At 40.3% G+C, this 25,149-nt stretch overlaps 1 protein-coding gene across 24 annotated transcripts in view; it reads left to right on the plus strand.

Annotated features, from left to right (window-relative positions):
* The window catches only part of ank2b (ankyrin 2b, neuronal), an 874,534-nt gene that overhangs the window by 730,326 nt on the left and 119,059 nt on the right, over window positions 1–25,149 (plus strand). For 19 of the 24 annotated variants that reach the window (XM_073065114.1, XM_073065112.1, XM_073065128.1 and 16 more), the window contains 7 exons: window positions 682–780; window positions 11,732–11,886; window positions 14,916–15,127; window positions 15,705–15,909; window positions 22,918–23,014; window positions 23,913–24,141; window positions 24,623–24,748. In XM_073065114.1, the coding sequence (XP_072921215.1) occupies window positions 682–780; window positions 11,732–11,886; window positions 14,916–15,127; window positions 15,705–15,909; window positions 22,918–23,014; window positions 23,913–24,141; window positions 24,623–24,748 (1,123 nt within the window). The remainder of the gene's footprint in view (window positions 1–681; window positions 781–11,731; window positions 11,887–14,915; window positions 15,128–15,704; window positions 15,910–22,917; window positions 23,015–23,912; window positions 24,142–24,622; window positions 24,749–25,149) is intronic. The other 5 variants (XM_073065116.1, XM_073065120.1, XM_073065123.1 and 2 more) reach the window with 1 other exon arrangement.

Consider the following 25,149-nt stretch of genomic DNA (forward strand, 5'->3'; position numbering starts at 1 on the left):
GTTTTAGATCTATTACCAATAAAAGTGTTCATGTTAGTTCTAAAACTCTTAAGAATCATTTAACTATTTGCAAGCAACTTAATCAAACACAAAGTGGCAAAATTATAAACTTAGAGGGAAGACTTTGATCTAATTATGACTTTAACGTTTTACCAAATGCTAACATGATAGCTGTTTTGCAAATGGATATTTTCACTAACATTGAAATAGAAACAATTAGTACATAATGCCTACTAAAGTGCTTCTTGCCATTTCCCATCTGACTTTACTTTGATAGAGCTTCTAATAGAAATTCATGTGAAGGCTAGCTTAGAGCAATGTTGAACAGAGGAAAGAGAGAGCTACAGTATATACCTTTCACAAATAATTATCATCTTCACTATTTGCCCAATAGGCATTATTGAATCAGTTGCCAAGTCTTAGAATCCCATTAAAATAATTGAATATTTATAAGCATGAATTATTCAGCTCTTAATAAGCAATTAAACATTTGACCACATGCTTATAAAATCCCTAATATTATTAGTCTGCTGAGGAAAAAACATTAAAAAATTCTTATTATTTCAGTTTTGAAAAGCAATAAAAACTTGAGTATCAAAGATAAATTAGGAGCAGAAGTGAATATATGTTGGTTTTATACTTTTCATCTTCTCTCTTCCACTGCTGCTTTGGAATACGCAGTAAGCTTCATCTTCCTAACTCTCCTCCCCCTCTAAATGAGGGAGAAAGCTTGGTTAGCCGAATCCTGCAGCTTGGGCCGTCAGGAACCAAATTCCTTGGGTAGGAGAGACAATGTTCAGTGAAGAATTTATTGGATTCCTTGCTTGCAACCCTTTCCAATAGTCCTTATTCTTATTTTTTAAACCTCACCACCTTTATTCATTATTTATATATATATATTTATCAATATTTGCTCAAAGTAAACTTGTGATGTTCTGTGGCTTGGTGTTGTGAATGTTGTCATTGCTGGGAATGTACATGTTGAGCACAGTGAGGAAGTGCCTCTGTTGCTTTCCCCCTCCCTCCTTCCTTTTGTTAATTCCTCATGTGTCAGTGGACATTCTAAATGTTCACTCATATTTCCAGGTCCTTGTTAAACTCTGTATTATGTTGTAGTCTGTAACAAAGTGATTTGGAAAATGAAAGAGGTCTTATTATAAGAATGTAATAGAAATGTGTTCAAGTTCTTTGTGTTTTGTTATCTATTTATAGGCAAGGATCCTGTAAGGATTTAAAATAGTGAAGTTCTGTGTCTTCATAGTGCTTAACTTTATAAATCCCATAAATGAATTTCAAAACAGTACCTTGCCTATTTATACATAATGTGGTCTAATTGTCTTTTGCTCTTTATTTCTGTCCTGTAACTTCTGCTTTTCTTCTTTACTTAGTTGCAACATTAAATATTAATCATTTTGAATTATTGATTAAGAAAGGCAACTGGAGTAAAGATAAGCAATGACAATATTTAATATATTAATCTATGCCATGATAGTAATTCAGTCCAATTGATTGTATTAGCCATTCATCTCTATTTTAATTTTACTTTTAATTTCCCAATATTTTTCACACTGATTTTTTGCTGCTGGTTGATGTGTTTTTTTGGAAAATATTTTTTATATTTTATATTTTCCTTCACTATTATTCTCAGAATCACTGTTAATGATCATTATACTGTCAATTCAAACTCGTATATTCTTTCTGTCCATTCCTATCTTTTTTAATTTTACTAATAAGTTCTATTTTTTCTTTCCTTGGTACTGTCATTCTGCACAGTTCACCAGATAACCCAAGATCAATGTCATTGGGCTTAGGTCTCCTCACCACAGAGTGTAAGACTTTGAGGCCCATAGTGGTGGAAAAAGCTTTGCTTGCACCATTATTTAATGATCAGATTGTTGTGTTGCCTTTGCTTTACTGGGTAATGCATTTTTGTTGAGTAATTATGTATTCAGAAAGAAGTAGAGACAAAATAAATTGAGGGTTTTATCTAGAAAAAGAAAGAAGTACACGTCCAGTATAGAAAATTGTTACTGAGTTTTATATAGTTTGGAAAGGCAGAAAATGATTTGGGAAGTAGGCATGGTTATGTACATGGGAAAACCTGCCTCACAAATCTGACACACAAGAGATTCTGCAAATGCTAGAAATCTTGAGCAGCACACCCACAATGATTCCTCAGAGAGGATTTCACAATGTGCTACACATAAGGCTGCTAAACAAGATAGATGCCCATGGTATTCCAGGGAAGATACTAGCATGGATAGAAGATTGGCTGACTGGCAGAAGGCAAAGAGTGGAGAAGAACGGGACCTTTTCTGGTTGGCTGCCAGTGACTAGTGGTGTTCTGCAGGGTCTGGTGTTGCAACCGCTTCTTTTCACATTATATTTCAAGTTAAATGACAGAATTGATAGCTTTGTGGCCAAGATGGTAGACAGGCGGTAGGTGGAGAGACAGGTAGTGCTGAAAAGGCATGGAATCTGCAGAAGGATTTATACAGATTAGCAGAATGGCAGATGGAATATAGTGTCGGGAAGTGTATGGTCATGCACTTTGGTAAAAGGAATAAAGATACATAAGTGGGGAGCGATTCAGAAATCAGAGGTACAAAGCAACTTGGGTGACCTTGTGCAGGAGTCCCTAAAGATTAACTTACAGGTTGAGTCGGTGAGAAAGGCAATTGCAATGTTAACATTTACTTTGAGAGGACTAGAATATAAAAGCAAGGATGTAATGCTGAGGTTTTATAAGGCATTGGTCAGTCTGCACTTGGAGTACTGTGAGAAGTTTTGGGTCCCTTACCTAAGAAAGGATGTATTGGCTTTAGAGAAGGTCCAGAGGAGGTTACGAAAATTACCTTGTGAATGAAAGGGTTAATGTATGCAGAGTGTTTGATGGCTCTGAGCCTGTACTCACTGGAATTAAGAAGAATGAGGAAGGATCTCATTGAAACCTATCAAATATTGAAAGGCCTAGACAAAGTGCACATGGAGAAGATGTTTCCTATAGTTGTGGAGTCTAGGACCAGCGGGCACAGCCTCAGAATAGGAGTAAGTCTCTTTAGAACAGATGAAGAATTTCTTTATCCAGAGGATGATGAACCTCTGGAATTCATAGCCACAGATGGCTTTGGACGTCAAGTAATTGGGTATATTTAAACCAGAGTTTGATATGTTCTTGATTAATCAGGGTGTAAAAGATTATGGGGAGAAGGTAGGAGAATGGGTTGAGAGAGATAATATAGAATGGCAGAGTAGACGATCAGCAGAATGTCCTAATGCTGCTCCCATATCTCACCAATTTGAGTTTACCATGAAAATTAATTAAGGCAAAATGGTAGATATGGTATATATGGATTTTTTTTTCAAGAAAGTTAAGGCACATCGGGTCCTAGGAGTTTTGGCAAACTGGATCCAAAATTGTCTTGGCGATGGGAGGCAGAGAGCAGTGGTAGAGGATTGTTTTACTGAGTTGAGGTCTGTAACCAATGGTATATCATTCAAACCTTTGTTGTTTGTCATGTATATATAAATAACTTGGATGAGAATGTATATATTCTGATAAATTTGCTGATGTTACATAGATTGGTGGAATTGTTGGTAGCCTGAATGGTTGCCTGAAAATTCAGAGTACATAATTCAACTAGAAAGCAGGGCAGAGCAGATGGAATTTAATCCAGACAAGTGAGTTAGACAAGCATCTAGACCATAGGACAATAAAATATAGCAAAATTAGGCCATTTGGCCCGTCGAGGCTACTCCACCATTTTATCATGACTGATCCAATTTTCCTCTCAACCCCAATCTCCTGCCTTCTCCCATAAACCTTCATGGCCTGACTAATCAAGAATCTATCAACCTCTACTTTAAATATACATAAAAACTTGGTGTCTACAGTTGCCTGTGACAAAGAATTTGACAGATTCACCACTCCCTGGCTAAAGAAATTCCTCCTCATCTCCATCCTAAAAGAATGCCCCTCTATGCTGATGCTGTGTCCTCTGGTCTTAGACCTTCCCACCATAGGAAATATCCTCTCCAAATCCACTCTATCAAAGCCTTTCAAAATTCAATAGGTTTCAATGCGGTCACCCCTCATCCTTCTGATTTCTAGTGAATACAGGCCAGCAAACACTCTTCGTATGACAAGCCATTCAACCCTGGAATCATTTTCATGAACCTCCTTTGAACCCCCTCCAGTTTCAGCAAATCCTTTCTAAGATCAGGAACCCAAAACTGCTCACGATACTCCAAGTGAGGCCTCACCAGTGCTTTATAAAGGCTCAACATTACATCCTTGCTTTTATATTCTAGTTCTTTTGAAATGAATGCTAATGTTGCATTTGCCTTCCTCACCACAGACTCAACCTGCAAATTATACTTTAGGGAATCCTGCACAAGGACTCCCAAGTCCGTTTGCACCTCAGCTTTTTGTATTTGCTTTCCATTTAGAAAATAGTCAACCCTTTCATTTCTTCTATCAAAGTGCATAACCATAAACTGTCTGACACTGTATTCTGTCTGCCATTTCTTTGCTCATTCTCCTAATCTGTCTAAGTCCTTCTGTAGCTGCTCTACTTCCTGAAGACTACCGCCCTTCCACCTATCCATATTGTCTGCAAACTTTGCAATGAAGTCATCAATTCCATCATCCAAATCCTGATACATAACATAAAATGAATCGGTCCCAAAACAGATTTCTGTAGAACATCGCTAGTCACCAGCAGCCACCCAGAAAAGACTCCCTTTACCTTTTTGTCTCTCTTTGCCTCTTGCCAATCAGCCACTGCTTTATCCATGCTAGAATATTTCCTGTAATACCATGGGGTGGTAGAGGATTTTCCCTTGAGGTAACCATGCTCTATATGGCCTATTTTATAATTTGTTTCCAAGTACCCAGAGACCTCATCTTTAATAATCAACTCCAACATCTTTCCCAGCCACTGAAGTCAGACTAACTGGCCTATATTTTCCTTTCTTCTGCCTCTCTCCCTTTTTGAAGAGTGGAGTAATATTTGCAATTAGGGTCATTTAGATCCTTTGGAACTGGGGAGACAAAAGAAGTTTGTTAAACTACAGAGAGGGGGAGGGGCATTTTCTGAAAGGATAAACCTGTGATATCCGTAGGGATAAGCAGTAAACAAAATGAACTGGTTAATAAATGAATGGAAGCCGACGGAGTGTGAGAATATAGACAAAAATCTGTAGGAGTTATGAGATACAGAGTAGGAAGATGTACTTGAGACTGGACACATTCTCCACTTCCAGAGAGAAAATAAGAAAGAAATGTTGGGTGAAAACAACAAACCCTGCCCTCATCTTTACTTGGTAAGTCTCTGACTCTTCCCCTTACTTTTCGGATCTCTATCTTAGGTGATAGGCTTGCTAAAAACAAGCCTATTCCCACAAATATCTTGACTACCCTTAATTCCACTCAACCTCCCATGAGGCTCTATTCCAGGGATTGTGAACCCATGACTCACACAAAAGTTTTGATGGCACTGTTGCCCCTCAATTCTTTAAATCCACCCCAATAATAAAAAAATACAGAATGATTATTTTAACTGCCTAGTATGTGATTTTATCGAAAGTCAAGAGCAGTGAGATGTTTTCGCAGGAGATGTCTCAGGGCTGTCTTGATGCCGGCTGGAAAAATGGAAGAACATGTGATGTTGGATGATGACCTGGTGTACATATCAGTATTTGGATAGCAAATACTATTTAGAAATGTTGTTACTTTTCAGTTGTATTTTTAGAAGCCTAATAATAACTTTGAACAGGTTTTCTAAAAAGCTACTCTTATTTCAATTTATCTGTATTTTACTTTTATTAATATTGCAACAGATATTCACTTCCCAGGGGCTGAAAGGCTTGCTGCTTAGCCCAGCTTTCTACCACAGCTGCATAAACTTTCCATAGTGTCAGAGCTGTTGATGATAAAGTTAAATTTGTAACAAATATTATTTACTCATCTTTTTGTTGTAAACAAGAACCAGTCTCTAGTCTTTAATATAAATTGCAAGGAACAATCAGTTTGAAGTTGAAAGCACAGATTTGCAGAAGTTTCACATGCAAATAACGTCATCTTGTAAAAAATGGTATGAATACCAATTACAGTTTGGGGAAGGTTAAGAATGACAATGAGAGTGACAGAAAGGTGGGGTGACAGAAAGAAGAACTGGAATTCATTCCTCAACCTTCATTGTCTGCAACGGACAACTTGTTCCTCTGCAACCTGTTGATATGTTCTTCGAGTTTGTAAGAACTGTACCTGTTTGAAAATTCTTTGTAGTTTGTAAATCTTTTGAAATTCAGAGATATTTTATTAATTAGAAATTCTGAGTGTTAAATGAGTTTGTTTGAATTTAAATGAGTATCATTAAAACTAGCATAACTGTGTTTAAACTATTTCATTAGCCTTGGTAGAGAGGAGAGACCCCCCACTCAAATAGTGTGTATTGGCAGTTAAACCTCACTGAAAGTCTAGAGAAGGAAGATAGCTAGTCTTGTAAGAGAAAGTGGATGCAGTATAACCTCCCTATAGTGAGAGTATCCATCGATATAAAAGCAAAGGAGGAGGCATACAACAAAGCAAAAATTAGTAGCAAGACAGGAAGATTAGGAAGATTTTGAAAACCTACAGAGAGCAACTAAAATTCATTAGGAGGGAAAAGATTAAATATGAAAGCAGGCTAGCAAACAATATCAAAGTGGATAGTAAAAGCTTTTTCAAGTTGGTAAAAAAGGTAAAAGAGCGATGAGAGTGGATATAGGGCCACTAGAAAATGAGACTGGAGCAATAATAATGGGGAACAGGGAGATGGCAGATGAACTAAATGAGTACTTTGTATCAGTCTTCTCTGCGGAAGACACCAGCAGTGTGCCAGATGGTGAAGGGTGTGAGGGAAGAGAAGTGCGTGCAGTTACTTTTACAAGGGGGAAGGTGATCAAAAAGCTGAAAGACTTAAGGGTATAAAGTCACTTGGCCCAGATGAACTGCATCCTAGGGTTCTGAAAGAGGTAGTGGTAAAGATTGTGGAGGCATTAGTAGTACAAATATTCTTAGATGAGGAACCCAAAACTGTTCACAATACTCATGAAGAGGCCTTGTCAGTTCCCGTAGGGTGACGTGCACCTTCCCAAAAAAGTAACTCAGATGTTGCGGCGACGCAGACTGCAACAACTGTGATCGGTCCGCTTAGCAGCATCGTATTTCCTCCTACGCATTTCCGGTTGCTTTTTCTCCGCCATGACTGTACACCGATGCAAAATAGATGAACCAAATCATCAAATCTACCTGCCGATATGTGAAAATGTTTGAAACGCATTTTCTCATCCATGTCTCTCACAAAGAAACTCAACACAGTGGCATAGAAACCCCACTGCCAACTAGCATTTTGGCGCACATCAACGCATGCTTGCTACGGCGTAGAGCCTACGCAGAAGTGAAAATCAGGCCTACAGCATAGGCTACGGCATAGCCTATATGCACAAGTATAAATCAGCCTTTATCCTGACCTCAGTGGTTGGGAAGATGTTGGAGTCAATTGTTAAGGATGGTGATGGAGTACTGGGTGACACAGGACAAGATGGTTCAAAGTCAGCATGGTTTCCTCAAGGGAAAATTTTGCCTGACAAACCTGTTGGAATTCTTTGAGGAAATTACAAGAAGGATAGATAAGGGGGATGCAGTGGATGTTACATATTTGGACATTTAGAAGGCCTTTGACAAGGTGCCACATGTGAGGCTGCTTACCAAGTTAAGAGCTCATGGTATTACAGGAAAGTAACTGGCATGGTTAGAGCATTGGCTGATAGGAGGCAGCGACTGGGAGTAAGAGGATCTTTTTCTGGTTGGCTGCCAGTGACTAGTGGTGTTCTGCAGGGGTCAGTGTTGGGACGGCTTCTTTTTATGCTGTATATAAATGATTTAGATGATGGAGCAGATGGCTTTGTTGCCAAGTTTGCAGATGATATGAAGATTGATGGAGGGGCAAGTAGTGTTGAGGAAACAGGTAGGCTGTAGAAGGACTTAGACAGATTAAGAGAATGGGCACAACAGTGAAAAATGAAATACATTGTTGGAAAATGTGTGCTCATGCACTTTGGTAAAAGTAATAAATGTGCGGACTATGTTTTAAGTGGGCAGAAAATCCAAAGATCTGAGATGCAGACAGATCTGGGGGACCTTCTGCAGGACATCCTAAAGGTTAACTTGCAGGTAGAGTTGGTGGTGAGGAAGGCAAATGCCATGTTAGCATTTATTTCAAGAGGTCTAGAATACAAGAGCAGGGATGTGATGCTGAGGCTTTATAAGGTACTGGCAAGGCCTCATCATGAGTATTGTAAACAGTTTTGGGCTCCTCATCTAAGAAAATTTGTACTGGCATTGGAGAAGATTCAGAGAGGTTCACAAGGATGCTTCCAGGAATGAAAGGGTTATTATATGAGGAACGTTTGATAGCTCTAGGTCTGTAGTCATTGAAATTTAGAAGGCTGAGGGGGGAATCTCATTGAAACTTTTCAGATGTTGGAAGTCCTAGACAGAGTATATGTGGAAAGAATATTTCCCATGGTGGGGGAGTCCAGGACAAGAGGGCACAGCCTAAGGACAGAGGAGCATCTATTTAAAACAGAGATGCTGAGAAATTTCTTTAGCCAGAGGGTGGTGAATTTGTGGAATTTATCACCACAGGCAGCTGTGGAGGCCAGGTCGTTGGGCAGAGTTAGGTTCTTGATTGGACACGGCATCAAAGGTTATGGAGAGATGGCCAAGGAGTGGGGCTGAGGAGGGGGGTATAAGGATTCAGCCATGATTGAATGGTGGAGCAGGCTTGATGGGCCAAATGGCCTAATTCTGCTCCTATATCTTATGGGCTATGGTCTTATGGTATCTATATTGCATAGGGCTTAAAATTCTTTTGACTTCAGGCATTTGCAGACAGTGAACCCAGAACCATTACAGTAAAACGCATATCAGGGTTTGTCCTATTCCTCGGTCTAAGAAAACTACTGGCATCAGACAGTCAGGATGCACAACCGCTCCTCTCCCCACATTATCCTCAACACGGGTTACCCCTGCTTGAGCCCAAGACTGGACATTTTGCTCCCATGCTACTATACAACCAAACACCCAAACAATCACATTGTTAAGTTCACCAATGACAAGACAGTGGTGGGGCCCATCACTAACAAGGATTAGACAGACTACAGACAAGGTCAAGGCTTAGAGCTAGGTAAATAACCTCTCCCTCAATGTCAACAAGATTAAGGAGATGGTTGTTGACTCAGGAAAACCCTCACACCCTTCTTTATATCAGTGGCACAGCAGGGGAAATTGTAGGCAGTTTCACACTCCTAGGAGTACTCATCTTACACTAATTAGGGAGAGTGAGTATAGCTTTGTGCATGGTGGATAGTGTCTAACAGAACTTATAGAGTTTTTTGAGGAAGTTACTCGTAAGACAGTGAACATTGTCTACATGGACTTCAGCAAGGTATTTGACAAGGTCCCACATGGGAGGTTGGTCAGGAAGGTTCAGTCACTTGCCATTCAGGATGAGGCAGTAAATTGGATTAGACATTGGCTTTGTGGAAGAAGCCAGAGAGTTGTAGTAGTGGTTGTCTCTCAGACTGGAGTCCTGTGACTAGTGGAGTGCTGCAAGGATCGATGCTGGGTCCATTTTGTTTGTCTATATCAATGATCAGGATGAAGATGTGGTTAACTGGATCAGCAAACTTGCGGATGACACCAGGATTGGGAATGTAGTGGGTGGCAAAGCAGTCTATCAGAGCTTGCAGCAGGATCTGGACCTGCTGGAAAAATGGGCTGAAAAATGGCAGATGGAATTTAATGCAGATAAGTGTGAGGTGTTACACTTTGGAAGGCCCTACCAGGGTAGGTCTTACACTGAGGAATGTGGTAGAACAATGGGATCTGGGAATACAGATCAATAATTCATTGAAAGTAGTGGTATAAGGGATTCTTCACTCAAGAGGGTCAGGAGAGTGTGGAATGAGTTGCTGGCAGAAGCAGTGCATGCAAGCTCAATGTTAACATTTACGAGAAGTTTGGATAAGTACTTGGATGGTAAGGTAATTGAGTGCTATGGTTCCAGTGCAGGTCGATGGGAGTAGGCAATTTAAATTGTTTGGCATGGACCAGATGGGCTGAAGGGCCTGTTTCTATGCTGTGCTTTTCTATGACACTCTGAAAGTTCATCAGTGCCTCTATTCTCTGAGAAAGCTGGACTATGCAGGTCGACAGTATACTCATGTCCTTCTACACATGAGCAGTCGAGAGCATCCTAACATGTACTGCAGCAGACAGAAACTTCCCAGTGAATCACCAACACCAGCAAGACAAGGACATATATACTGAAAGGTGCTGAGAAAAGGACAGTAACATCATGAAGGATCCCACCCACCATGTTTAAATTCTGTTTGTTCCACTCCCATCAGGGAAGAGGTTATGCAACATCCACATCAGGACCAATAGAATCAAAAACAGTTACTTTCCTCAAGCAGTCAAGCTAATCAACACCTCCACCCATTAACCCACCCCCCCCACCTCCTTCCATCACTACATGCACATCAGCCACTCCTCTCCATAGTCTCTGCTCACCCTTCACACTCCCACATCACATCCACTCTTACCCAGTCACTGTCATATTGTGGTTTTATATGCACTGCTGCTACCTGGACGAGTTGCTCTTGCCAAGATCCACTTTGTCACTTTATCATTTCCTCTCATTTCATTATCATTTCCTCTCATTGTAACTAATTTATTAATCAATGGTAATCTCAGCTTAAAATTATCATGCCACATGAGAGAATTTTTCAGAAGATTATTACCTCTTTTGGCACATGCTCTCAAAAAAGTTTGCCCCTCCTTCTCTATTCCCAATGTGCATTGTTAGTTATAGTGTAAGTGTTGCAGAAGTCCAAAACTGGTCTGGAAGATATACTTAAATGTCAGCTAGCAATCATTTGGGGTTGAGGTGGTAATGTTAGGTGTTAGGTACGGGGTGTGGTAGGTATTCTATATATAGTCAGAGAAAGGGTGTATGATTGAATTGAACAGATGTGGTCGAATGTTTATTGATGAGTTGGAGAAGACAGATAGTAGAAGGTAGGAGTAGACAGCAGAAAGAGACAGATTCTGCCCTCCATCAACTTTCTACTGCTACTTAGGTCTGTGAAATTCAGTTACCAATTAAAATTAATCCTCTCAGGAATCTTATTATAGTATTTAATTACAGGAGTTGGTAATCTGTTTCAATTTCTGTTTACACTTCTGAGGAAGTTTCAACCCATCCAATTTTGGTATCAAGCTTCAGCCACTATGTTTGACATAATGATAATTTATTAATCCAAAGGACACACCAATAGCAAAAAGTTTCAATGTTCAAACAAAGCTTCCTAAATGGATAAATTCCACATGAGTAAAAATGATTGAAATCAGAAACTAAAATAAGGAATTACATTTCATTATCATTTCAGTTTGAATAATGTAATGCATATCTATTGATGCTAAAGCTAGGTGGATATTTCTTGGCCCTGGAAAATCCTCTGATTGTTCTTATTAGTTTCTGTCTGGTTATCTTGTATCCATGTTGGAAAATGAATAATAACTCACTTTGTTACAGACTATATTAAACTGTGGTGTGGCATGAGACATATTAGTATTGGGTCTGTTTCCCTCTTTAACTCACTTCTAACACTAATGTTTCAGGCCAGTGATTGTGGAGATTCCACACTTTGCAGCTGTGCGTGGGAAGGAACGAGAGTTGGTAGTACTGCGCAGTGAAACTGGAGAGATTTGGAAGGAGCATCAGTGTGAATACACTGAGGAAGAGCTGAATGAAATATTGAATGGGATGGATGAAGGTAACTAACCTGTTGGTTGATGGGGAGCGGTAGAGGGTAAGACATGAGTAAAACAAAAGAAAGCGGCTAAATGGGTTTTTTTTTATCAGGTTCTCATGTAATCATGCAGCATGCCTTGAAGATCCATTCAATTGGCTAAAAGTTGTCCTCACTTTGCAGTCTTATGTGAATCTCTTTTTGACTTTTATTGCTAATTGGTTAAAATAATTTCTAAATTATTAGCAAGTTCAGGCATTGAAACATTGAGTCATAATGAAACCAATATCACTGCTTTGTTGAGTCAAAGACATAATTTTTATCCTTTTGAAAAGTATCAGCACAGATGCTGTTTGACATGTTGAATAATACCAGAATCCAGTTTTTACAATGCTTTGCATCTTACTGTACTGGGATTTTATGTTGCTCGTCTTTTCTTTTTCCTTTGTTTCATTCTCATGCATCTCCTATTTAGAGACAGATAATCTGTTGTTAACAAATCCTCAGCAGCTTGTCACAGGTCTCCTGACTATCCATTCTCCATCCTAATAGAGACAATCCCCTTCTCTCCAACTCTCTTCCATCCGCGCAGTTTAACACTCTTCTAATTTCTAGCTTTTTATATTTGCAATTAAAGGTCATCAACCTGAAATTGTAACTTTTTCTCTTCTCACAGATATTGTCTGTGTCAGTACAGCACAAGAAAAGGCCCCTTCGGTCCACAATGTGATGCCAAACTACTTAAGTAATGACACCAAAACCCTTCAGCATCACATGTTTCATATGCCATTTTTCCTGCATATTCATGTGCCTGACTTAATAACTTTAACACTTATACTGTATCTGCGTCCACCATCACCCCTGGCAGTGCATTTCAGGAACCCCCACTCTTTGTGTAAAAGAACTTGCCCCATACATATCGCTACAATAGTGCTACAGCAGATACAATCTCACTGGCTCTCCATTCAGCTTTGGATCATCAGGACAATAGTAATACTTAGATCAGGCTGCTGTTTATTAACTGTAGCACAGTGCTCAACACAATCATACCCTAAGTTCTAATCAATATCTCGAAAACCTGGGCCTCTCTACCTCCCTCTACAACTGGATCCTTGACTTCCTCATTGGGAAACCATAGTCTGTGCCCATCAGAAATAACATCTCCTCCTCGTTGACAGTCAAACTGGCACACCTCAAGTGCTTAGCCACTGCTCTACTCTGTTTGGCTAGGCACAGCTCAACCAGCATCAGTAAATCTGCCAACGACACAATTATTGTTAGCATGATTTCAGAATGTGACGAGGAGATATACAGGAGCGAGATACATCAGCTGATTGAGTGGTGTCACAGCAACAACCTTGTATTCAACATCAGCAAGATCAAAGAATTGCTTGTGGACTTTAGTAAGGGAAGTCAAGGGGACACATACCAGTTCTCATTGAGGGACTGGCAGTGGGAAGAGTGAGCAGTTTCAAGTTCCTGGGTGTCAACATCTCTGAAGATCTATCCTGGGTTTGATGCAATTACAAAGAAACATGGCAGTGGCTATATTTTATTAGGAGAATTGATATGTCACCAAAGACGTTCGTAAATTTCTACAGGTGTACTGTGGAGAGCATTCTAACTGGCTGCATCACTTTTTTTTATGGCAAGACCACTGCATAGGATTGGAAAAAGCTGCAAAAACTTGTTATTAGCCAGTTCCATCATGGGCACTAGCCTCCCCAGCATCCAGAACACTTTCAAAAGACTCAAAAATTTAGCATCCATCATTAAGGACCCCCATCACTCAGGACATTGTCCTCTTCTCATTGTTTCAGGAACAGATTCTTCCCCTCAATCATCAGGTTTCTGAATGGACAGTTAACCCATGAACACTATCCCACAATTACTTTTCCCTCTCTTTTTATTTGTTTAATTTATTTTGATATACATATACTTATGTAATTTATAGTTTTTATTATTATGTATTGCAATAGATTGCTACCACAAAACAACAAACTTTATGATATATGCCGGTGATGTTAACCCTAATCCTGATTCACATCTCCTTTGGATATTCCCCCTCTCAACTAAAATGTCCTCTAGTATTAGGTATTTCAATCCTGGGAAAAAGATGCTGGTTGTCTATCTATGGTTATTGTCTATTATGGTTGTCTTTCGTAATTTTATGAACATCCCAGGTCTCCTCTCAGCCTGTATTGATCCAGAGAAAACAACCCTAGATTGTGCAACCTCTTCTTGTAGCACGTGCCCTCGAATCCAGGCAACACCCCAGTAAGCCTTGAATACATAGTTTCCATGGCCTCCACATCCTGCCAATATTGAGGTGATAAGAATTGTGTGTGTGTGTGTGTGTGTGTGTGTGTGTGTGTGTGTGTGTGTGTGTGTGTGTGTGTGTGTGTGTGTGTGTGTGTGTGTGTGTGTGTGTGTGTGTGTGTGTGTGTGTGTGTGTGTCAGAATCAAAAATGCCAAAGGTCCCAGAGTATGGATTAAAAGTACAGAGCAAAGCACCACTAGTCATGGACAAACACAAGAAAGTCTGCAGATGCTGGAAATTCAAACAACACACACAAAATGCTGGTGGAACACAGCAGGCCAGGCAGCATCTATAAGGGTCTCGGCCCAAAACGTCGACAGTGCTTCTCCTTATAGATGCTGCCTGGCCTGCTGTGTTCCACTAGTCATGGACCTTCAGCAAGAACAAGAATAAGTTCCATTGATCACTATCTTCTGTCTTCTATCACAAGACAATTCTGAATCCAAATGGTCAACATAAACCTTTTCATTATCATCGGAGGAACTTAAAAAAGTACTTTGAAGATGAGGTGCATACTTGCCTATAAAGCAAAATATTTTTGATTTAATGGATTCTAAAGAAGCTTTTCGAATACATTCTGAAAGTATATTTGTTGAGTTTGATAGTTGACTTATATAGTTTTTTGGTCATTTTTTTGTTTAAAGAAATCTCAAAATAGTGAGATGCACATTTATGATGAGAGTAAATAATTTAAATAGAAAATCACCAATGGCTGTGCTTTTTACTATTACAGTGCTTGATAGTCCAGAGGAACTTGACAAAAAACGAATTTGCCGTATCATCACCAGGGACTTCCCACAATACTTTGCAGTAGTATCCAGAGTCAGACAGGACAGTAACTTGATTGGGCCAGAAGGAGGTGTGCTGAGCAGTACTGTGGTACCACAGGTTCAAGCTGTCTTCCCTGAAGGAGCTTTAACCAAGAGAATTCGAGTTGGACTCCAGGTGACCGATTTTCAGTGTTTTAACTGATGTACTGTACCAAGTAAAATATCCTGCTGGGCATTGTTAATGTGCGATGCTGCAAATCATGATCACTGGTTTATTGGTGAATGACGGTGGGAACTGCATGGCCTCAGTCATAGCAAGTTCTGGGTCTAAAGCCAGGCGTCACCTATTTGCAGCCACCCAGGAGAAAGTGCTGGATGTGGTATGGCATGGCATCCATGCTGGAGTCGGAGCTGCCTGTTAGTGCTTGCTCCTCAGAAGACAAGTTGTACTGTGTTCAATGGTAGTCTGCTGCAACATTCATGGACTCAGGAACTTAGACTATATTTTTGTTGTGTGTGTCTGTATTTTACTGTATGTGCTTGCTATCTTATGTGTGCTATATGTGATTTGTGCTGTGTATGATGGTTGGTACTGTGTTTTGCACCTTGATCCTGGAGTAGCACTATTTTGCTTGGCTGTATTCATGGGTATTCACGTATGGTTGAATGACTATTCAACTGGAAATTGAACTTGATATTTAATAGAGTTCATCTATACTAAGCTATTCCATTTTTTTCTTATTAATATCCAGGCCCAACCCATGCATGTTGAATTAATCAAGAAGATACTGGGCAATAAGGCAACCTTCAGCCCAATAGTCACCCTGGAACCAAGGAGAAGAAAATTCCATAAACCTATTACGATGACAATTCCAATTCCAAAATCCTCAACAGAAGGGCTAATGAATGGATATGGTGGAGACACTCCAACTCTCAGGTTACTTTGCAGCATTACAGGTAAGAAATCTATATTTGATTTTAAATGGTGGCCCAAAATCATTGACTTCTGCTTTGCTTCGTGAATAGCAGTTTGATTGAATGTGCTGTGGGGCCCATCTGAGAACTCGTCAGTTTCTGGTAGCTGGTCAAATCCATCAGTTGAAGTAAATATTTTTTTCTGAGCATTGGGTGACAGAGTGGAACAGCTAGTAGAATTGCTGTCTCACATTTCCAGTGACCAAGGTTTATCCCTGACTTCTGTTGCTGAATTTTACACATTGTCTTATGGTTGCATGGGTTTCTTCCGGGTTCTCCACTTTCCTCAAGCATGTGGGTTGGTAGGATAATGGCCATTGCAAATTGCCCCTTCTGTGTCACATGATGTGCTGGCATTGGAGAGGGTCCAGAGGAGGTTCACAAGGATGTTTCCAGGAATGAAATGGTTATCATATGAGGAATGTTTGATGGCTCTGGATCTGTACTCGTTGGAATTTAGAAGGATGAGGGGGGAATCTTATTGAAATCTTTTGAATGTCAGAAGGCCTAGACAGAGGTAAATATGTTTTCCATGCTGGGAGAGTCTTGGACAAGAGGGCACAGCCTCAGGATAGAGGGGCATCCATTTAAAACAAAGATGTAGAGGAATTTCTTTTGCCAAATGGTAGTGAATTAGTGGAATTTGTTATCACAGGCAGCTGTGGAGGCCAGGTTGTTGGATGTATTTAAGATGGAGATTGATAGCTTCTTGATTGAACATGGCATTAAAGGTTACAAGGAGAAGGCTGGGGAGTGGGGCTGAGGAGGGGGGTAAAAAGATTCATCCATGATTGAATGGCCTAATGGAACAGACTTGATGAGCCAAAAGGCCTAATTCTGCTCCTATAAATGATAACTAAATAAATGGGTTGGGGTAGGATTAGTGTAAAAATATATTCTTGATGGTCAGCAAGCAGAAGAGTGTTAAAGAAGGAAACCAGAGTGATTTAGTGTCAAATGAAATGTAGAAATGGAATCACAAACAAGAGAAAATTCTGCAGATGCTGGAAACCTGAGCAACACACACAAAATGCTGGAGGAACTCAGCAGGCTAGGCGGCATCTATGGGAAAAAAGAGTATAGTCAATGTTTTGGGTCAAAACCCTTCGGCAGGACTGGAGAAAAAACAGCTGGGGAGTAGATTTAAAAGTTGGGGGAGGGGAGAGAGAAATGCCAGTTGATAGGTGAAACTTGGAGGGGGAGGGATGAAGCAAAAAGCTAGGAAGTTGATTGGTGAAAGTCAGAAGGCCACGGAAGAAAAGAAAAAAGGGGGAGGAGCACCAGAGGGAGACAATGGGCGGGCAATGAAATGACATGAAGGACTGAACATCGATTTCTCAGACTTCCAGTAATGCCTAACCCCACCCCCTTCACCATTTCCCATCCCCTTTTCTCTCTCTCATGTTATTTCCCCTCCCTCCACCTTTCAAATCTACTCCTCAGCTTTTTTCCTCCGTTCCTGCCGAAGGATCTCGGCCTGAAATGTCGACTTTATTTTTTTCCATAGATGCTGCCTGTCCTGCTGAGTTCCTCCAGCATTTTGTGTGTGTTGTTAGAAACAGAATAACAGTAAAGGAAGGAGAGATGGAATATTTTAAAAAATGAATAAATATTCTTTTTCCTTTTAAAGAGGGTTCCTGCCTTCAGCTTAATTTTTACTTCTAACTTCAGCAGCCATTTTCCCCTGTAGTGTTTAGGGTGCTTGTACAGTGCCATTTCTCTTTGGGGAGGGATAATATTGCTTTATCCAGCTTGTCAAACTTGTTTTGTTTGATTGTATCCCTGTAATTCCAAGAAGGGCCTAGGTAGTTTAAATGGTTCAGCATGAACCTGTTTCTGTGTAGTACTTTTCTAAGACTCTGACTCTAATTTGACTGACAACCCTAATTTCCTCTATAGCATACTCAAAGCAAAAATCAAATCAAATCAAGTGCATGGATGTGTAGGTGGAGCTTAGAAGATAATGGCGCCTAACAGCGACTCCTTTGCTTGCATCTTCCGAAACAGTTCTATTTTTATCTTTAATATTAATTTCTCTATTTTACCATTTCAGGGTTCTTTTGAAGACCCTGACCTGGAATTACACGCTGACTTCGGTTCTTTGCAGGAATGGGACCCACTCTCGAGGTCTCACGACCGGCCATTATTCAATATACCAAGGAGATTAACTTGCCTTTAGAGTTTTGGGGTTTTGTGACTCTGGAGGCGGGCAGACTCGGGGTCAGTGTCTCCGCAGCATATCAGTGCGTCATGGGAGACAGAAGATCGAAAGCAGCAAGCTGGCTGCTGGCTGTGTGCCCAGAGACCCGAGTTCTTTGGGCACAGAGCTCGGAAAAAGTGACACAATGGACTTTTAACATTGTAAATCAGCGAGTAGTTTGTTATGTCTCCCTCTTGCTGTGAAATGGGGACACATCATTTTCCCTTATTAGGGAGAGAGAGAGAGCCTGTGGTATGTTGAATTACTGGGTGAACGAGTAGTCTTTGGGGCGCTGCAAGACTGTGTCTTTATTGATGCTTTGCTGCACGCTTGAGTGCTCGGTGAAGGACACCAATGTTTTTTTGCTGGTGGGGATGGGAGGGAATTCGTCACTTTGCTGCTGTTTGTGCATGGGAGGGGGGAAGCTGGGGGGGTGCTTTGGGGTTCCAACATTAAACTGTTATTCATTGTTTGGGACAATCCTTTTTTCATGTATGGTTGCGAAGAAAAAGATTTTCAGAATGTATATTGTATACATTTCTCTGACATTAAATGTACTTTGAACTTTTGGAATCAAACACATTCCTCTGGGACTAAGGTACAACACATAGTCACGCAAAAAAGCACATAACGTCCAAGACCCTGAGCAACATGTCCCCCACACCCACACCTGCCCAACCTATCAGTAGGTTTCAATAGGTATATTTAATGTCAGAGAAATGTATAGAATGTATATCCTGAAATTCATTTTCTTTGCAGACATCCACACAATCAGTGGAGTGCCCTAAAGAATGAATGACAGTTAAAATGTTAGAACCTCAAAGCCCTCCCACAACTCCCCTCCCACAAGCAGCAGCAAAGCAATGACGTCCCCCACCCCCAGCAGCAAAAAAGCATCAGCACCCTCACCGAGCAATCAAGTGTGCAGCAAAGCATCAATCCAGAGCCACGGAAATCCAGCACCCTGAAGGCACACTGGTCTTCCAGGCCACGTCCTTGGGATAACAAAAAACTGCTGTTCATGAGGCCCTGAGAGCGGGTCCCATTCCCGCAAAGAATCAAAGGCAGAGTGTATCTTCAGGTCAGGGTCTTCAAAAGAACCCTCCACACCCTGAAAGGGGAAAAGAGATATCAAAGATGTTTCCAAAGATGCAAGCAAAGGAGTCACTGTTTTGCGCCATCTTGACTTTGCCCTACCTTTCTCTTAATAAAACTTGCAAAACATCATACATCTACACTCATTAGAATTTTAGCTTAATAAATGTGTGCAGTGTTTAATTCCACTTATTAATTTACAGAAATGGTACTAAATTAAGAATGGTTTTAGTTATATTGCGGCCAAGTTTGCTGACAATACAAAGATAGGTGGAGGGACAGGTAGTTTTGAGGAAGCAGGGAGGCTGCAGAAGGACTTACAGTAGGCATATTAGGAGAATGGGCAAAAATAGCGGTAGATGGAATACATTGTAGGGAAGTGTATGGTTGCAATTTCCGCCATCTTTAAAGGGATCCTACCATTAAACATACCTTTACCTCCACCCCATTCCACTTTTCCACAGGCATCACTTCCTCTGACATTTCTCTTGTCCATTCATCCCTCCCCACTAATCTCCCTCCAGGCATATCCCTGCAAGTGGCCTAAGTGCTGCACCTGTCCATTCACCTCCATCCAGGGCCCCAAACAGTCCTTCCAGGTGAGGCAACACTTCATCTGCATATCTGCTGGGGTTGTCTAATGTGTCCGCTGCTCCCAATGCTGCCTCCTCTACATTGGTGAGAACTGTCGGAAAACGGGACAGCTTTGTCACACACCTCTGCACCAACTGCCTTAAGTGGAACTTCCCGGTGGCCAAGCATTTTAAGTCCAATGGCCTTTCCCTTTCTGACATGTTGATCCATGGTCTAATCTTGTACCAAGATGAGGAACACCTTATCTGGATACCCTCCAACCTGATGGCATAAACATTGATTTCTTCTTCCTCCGGTGAACAAATTTCTGCCCCTTCCCCACCTCTATTCCTCACTCTGACCTTTCGTTTCTTCTCACCTGCCTGTTACTTCTCCCTGGATCCCCTCCTCCTTTCCTTTCTTCTATTGTCTGCTCTCCTCTCCAGACAGATTATTTTTTCTCCAGCCTTTTGACCTTTCCCATCCACCTGGCTTCACCTATCACCTCTCAGCTAGCCTTTTTCCCCTCTCCCCACCTCTTTATTATGGCATCTTCCCCCTTCCTTCTCAATCCTCAAGAAAACTCCTGGTCCGAAACATTGACTGTTTCCTCTTTTCCATAGATTTGCCTGACCATAAGACAGAAGAGCCCATCAGGTCTGCTCTACCATTCCATCATGGATTACTCCAGATCCCACTCAACCCCATATACCTTCCTTCTCACCATATCCTTTGATGCCCTGACCGATCAGGAAACAATCAACTTCCTCCTTAAAAATACCCACGGACTTAGCTTCCACCACAGTCTGTGGCAGAGCATTTCAAAGACTTATCATTCTCTGGCTAAGAAATTCCTCCCTACCTCTGTTCTAAAGGTCATCCCTTGATTTTGAGGTGGTGCGCTCTAGTTCTGGATAGCTCCACCAGAGGAAATGTCCTCTCCACATCCACCCTATCAAGTTCTTTCAACATTCAGTACGTTTCAATGAGATCCCCCCCCACATTCTTTTAAATTCCTGTGAGTACAGGCCCAAAGCTGTCAAACGCTTCTCATATGTTAATCCCTTCATTCACCTCCTCTGGACTGTCTCCAATGCCAACATATCCTTTCTGAGATATGGGGCACAAAACTGTTGACAATACTCCCAAGTGTGGCCTGACCAGTGTCTTATAAAAGCTCAGTATTATTTCCTTGCTTTTACATTCTATTCTGCTTGAAATTAATGCCAACATTGCATTTGCTTTCTTTACCACAGACTCAACATGTAAATTAACCTTCTGGGAGTTTTGCATGAGGACTGCCAAGTCCCTCTGCACCTCTGATGTTTGAACCTTCTCCCTATTTAGATAATATTCTGCACTACTGTTCCTTTTACCAAAATGCATTAAACATAGAAACATAATAAACCTACAGCACAATACAGCCCCTTTGGCCCACAATGCTGTGCCGAATATGTACTTACTTTAGAAATTACCATAGCCTTCTAATTTTCTAAGCTCCATGTACCTATCCAGGAGTCTCTTAAAAGACCCCATTGTATCCACCTCCACCACAGTCGCCGGCAGTCCACTCCACGCACTCACCACTCTCTGCGTAAATATTCTTACCCCTGACATCCCCTCTGTACCTACTTCCAACCACCTTTAAACTGTGCCCTCTTGTGTTAGCAATTTCAGGCCTGGGAAAAAGCCTCTGACTACCCACATGATCAATGCTTCTCATCAATGCATTCTCATACATTTCCCAACACTGTATTCCGTCTGGCAAAATATTGCTCATTCTTTCAATTTGTTAAGTCCTGCTCCAATGGCATTGCTTCCTCAGCATTACCTACCCCTCCACCTATCTTTGTATTATCCACAAACTTTGCCAGAAAGCCATCAATTCCATTATCTAAATCCCTGACAAACGATGTGAAAAGTAGAGGTTCCAATACTGACGCCTGAGGAACATCACTAGTCACCGTCAGTCTACCAGAAAAGGCCTCCTGCCTATCAGCCATGTCAGTATCTTTCCTGTAACACCACAGGATCTTATCCTGTTAAGCAGCCTCATGTGTGGCACCTTATGAAAAGCCTTCTGTAAATCCAAGTAAATGGCATCTCTTTTGTCCACCCTGCTTGTTACTTCCTCGAAGAACTCCCAACAGATTTGTCAGGGAAGATTTCCCTTTACAGAAACCATGCTGACTTTGACTTATTTTATCCCAAAATCTCATCCTCAATAATAGACTCCAATACTTTCCAAACCACTGAGCTTAGGCAAACTGGCCTATAATTTTCTTCCTTTCTGCCTTCTTCTCTTCAATACTTCCTACTTGGAGTATTGTGAGCCATTTTGGGCCCCTTATCTAAGAAGGGATATGCTAGCATTGGAGAGGGTCCAGAGGAGGTTCAGAGAATGAATCCAGTAATGAAAGGGTTAACATATGAGGAATATTTGATGGCTCTGGGCCTGCACTCACTGGAGTTTAGAAATTTGATGGGGAATTTCCTTGAAACCAATCAAATATTGAATGTCCTAGAGAGAATGAACTTGGAGAGGATGTTTCCTATGGTGGGGACACAGCCTCAGAATGCAAGGACATCCAGTTAGAATAGAGATGAGGAAGAATTTCTTTAGCCACAGGGTAGTGAATCTTTGGAACTGATTGCCAGAGACATCTCTGAAGGCCAAGTCACTGGGTGTATTTAAATTGAAGGTTGTTAAGGTTCTTGATTAGTAAGTGTGTCAAGGTAAGCAGAGGAGTCAGGTGAATAGGGTTGGGAAAGATAATTAATCAGCGATGATAGCATTGCACAGCAGACTTGATAGGCCAAATTTGCTTAAATTGTATTCAAATCTTTGTTAGCACTTAACAATTTGCATATAAGTATGTAATTATATTTATTACAGTTCTTAAAGCTCCAGTACTATCATTTAATATTTCATCAAAACTTAATGTGAACGCAGTCTTAACTTGCATGTTCGTGTTTTCTGATAATTTTCTTGTTTTGTACTAACATTTTGTAGATGTATATAAAACAAACATACTCTGTATTTATTTATTTCCTTTTAGACTGAAAAACACTTCTCAACATTGGAATGACATTTTTTTTGTTTTTGCTTGCTGTCTTTTCAGGAGGAACAACACCAGCACAATGGGAAGATATAACGGGAACAACTCCCTTGTCATTTGTCAATGAATGTGTTTCCTTCACAACAAATGTATCAGCTAGGTATGGGTCATAGGCAAGATATGAACTGTGCACATCAATGATTTTTCAGGTTGTATTTGATTGTAGAAAGCTTCCAAACTGAATTTCAGTTACTCTTCATGATAGGTTGCAATAAGTAGCATGGACACAAGTAAAATTTTACAGAAATTTGAATAACTGCAAAAGCTGTGGCAGGTGGAGTTCAGAATGGAGAAATGTGAGTCCATATTGGACTTAAGGGGGATAGTTCTTCTTATGTTTCATATGGTGAGAATTGAGGAATCAGTAGTGAAATTGGTGAGAGCCAGAAAAAATAAATAAATAAAAGCTAATTTGGTAGTTTACAAAGGCTTAGTTAAACCCCTGGATAGATGTCATATTGAGCTCTGAAATTAGAACTCAACTCAGGAAAGGTATACAGCAAAAATTTGAACTTTGATAAAGGGATTAAGCAATGTTTAAGTCAAGCACAGGTTACTATCCCTGAGTACAAGGATTGAGTCTGTATAGTATAGGAGTATACAATCATTAAGTAATTTGTTGGCATGGATTAAGAGAAACACTTACTTCCTGTAAGATGGTCCAGAACAAGAGAGCATGAAATCGTAAGAAATCCTTCTTGGTATGTTATATGGAAACAGTGGTAATCAAATTCTTTCCCTCAAAAGCTGCTGAGGCTAAGTTCAAAAAGGACTATCAAATTTAATAAGGTAAGGATAAAAAGGAATGTTGACAGTGACCAAATATGAAAGCTGAAGTACAGTTCTCTAACTGAAAGGTGCTCAGGACTGTCAATACCCTAATCATAATCATTTACTCTGATGTAATAGAATGCTCTATTTTACACTGTTGCTTGAACAGATAGCAGACAGATGGTAAACCCTGATTGAAATGTCTGTTTTGTTCTGCTTGTATTCAGGTTCTGGCTCATAGACTGTCGGCAGATTCAAGAATCTGTGAACTTCGCCACACAAGTGTACAGAGAGATTATTTGTGTACCATACATGGCCAAATTTGTAGTTTTTGCCAAATCACTTGATCCAATTGAGGCACGATTGAGATGTTTCTGCATGACAGATGACAAGGTGGACAAAACATTGGAACAGCAGGAAAATTTCACAGAGGTTGCAAGGAGCAGAGATGTCGAGGTATCAGAACAAAGACTGAAGAGTTTTAATGAGTAGCCAGTTCATTCAAATAATAATGGTGAAATCAAAAATTGGCAAAGTGCATGATCTTGCCAAGTTTGCCAGAGAAGGAGGTTGCATTAATGGGTGTAAGACTCTGTGTGCAGATTGTCGCTGTTTCCTGAACTGCAGTGAAGTAAAAGGAAGCTGTGCTCGAAAGAATAATTTTGCAAGATCAAACACATGGTGTGGTTTAATTTAAGAAGTATAAAGTTAAATTGTCTTCAAATTTCTATTGTATTTATTTTTGTTGGAGAATATTAGATTAAGGCAACCAGATTATTTTGCACTTCCCTTGTTTTTCTGTTCTTCCTTTTCATTTTTGTATTCCACTTCCTCTTTGTGGGAAATAACACTAATGTGTTGGAAATACTTTACTAATGGAGCCATGAATAACTTTTTATTTATTTTAATTTCACCTTACTTGTCACTGTTTCACTAGGTTTTGGAAGGCAAGCCAATTTACGCTGATTGTTTTGGCAACCTTGTACCCCTTACAAAGAGTGGACAGCATCACCTATTCAGTTTCTATGCATTTAAAGAAAATAGACTTGCACTGTTCGTCAAGGTATAGTAACTCGTTATTTGTATTAAGAGAATATAGTACATTAAGATATATTTTCAACTACTTTATTAAAATCTTTCTGAAGTTTGTGTAGATAATATCGCTGGACATTACGTATGCATATTTCAAAGGTTCTGTAGTTTCATTAGGTCTTAATCTCCACCATCCCACATAAACTGAAGAATTTCAAGTTGTTAAGTCACCCTGTTATAAGTGATAATAAATGACCATAAATAGACGTCAAGAAAAAGTGTCCATGATTCACTAGTTTCATTCTCTCATCTTTCAAGCAGAATATAGTATTAATGGTAAGACTCTTGGCAGTGTGGAGGATCAGAGGGATCTTGGGGTCTGAGTCCATAGGACACTCAAAGCTGCTGCGCAGGTTGACTCTGTGGTTAAGA

The sequence above is a fragment of the Hemitrygon akajei genome, chromosome 13, assembly GCF_048418815.1.
Source record: "Hemitrygon akajei chromosome 13, sHemAka1.3, whole genome shotgun sequence".
NCBI classification, from domain to species: domain Eukaryota; kingdom Metazoa; phylum Chordata; class Chondrichthyes; order Myliobatiformes; family Dasyatidae; genus Hemitrygon; species Hemitrygon akajei.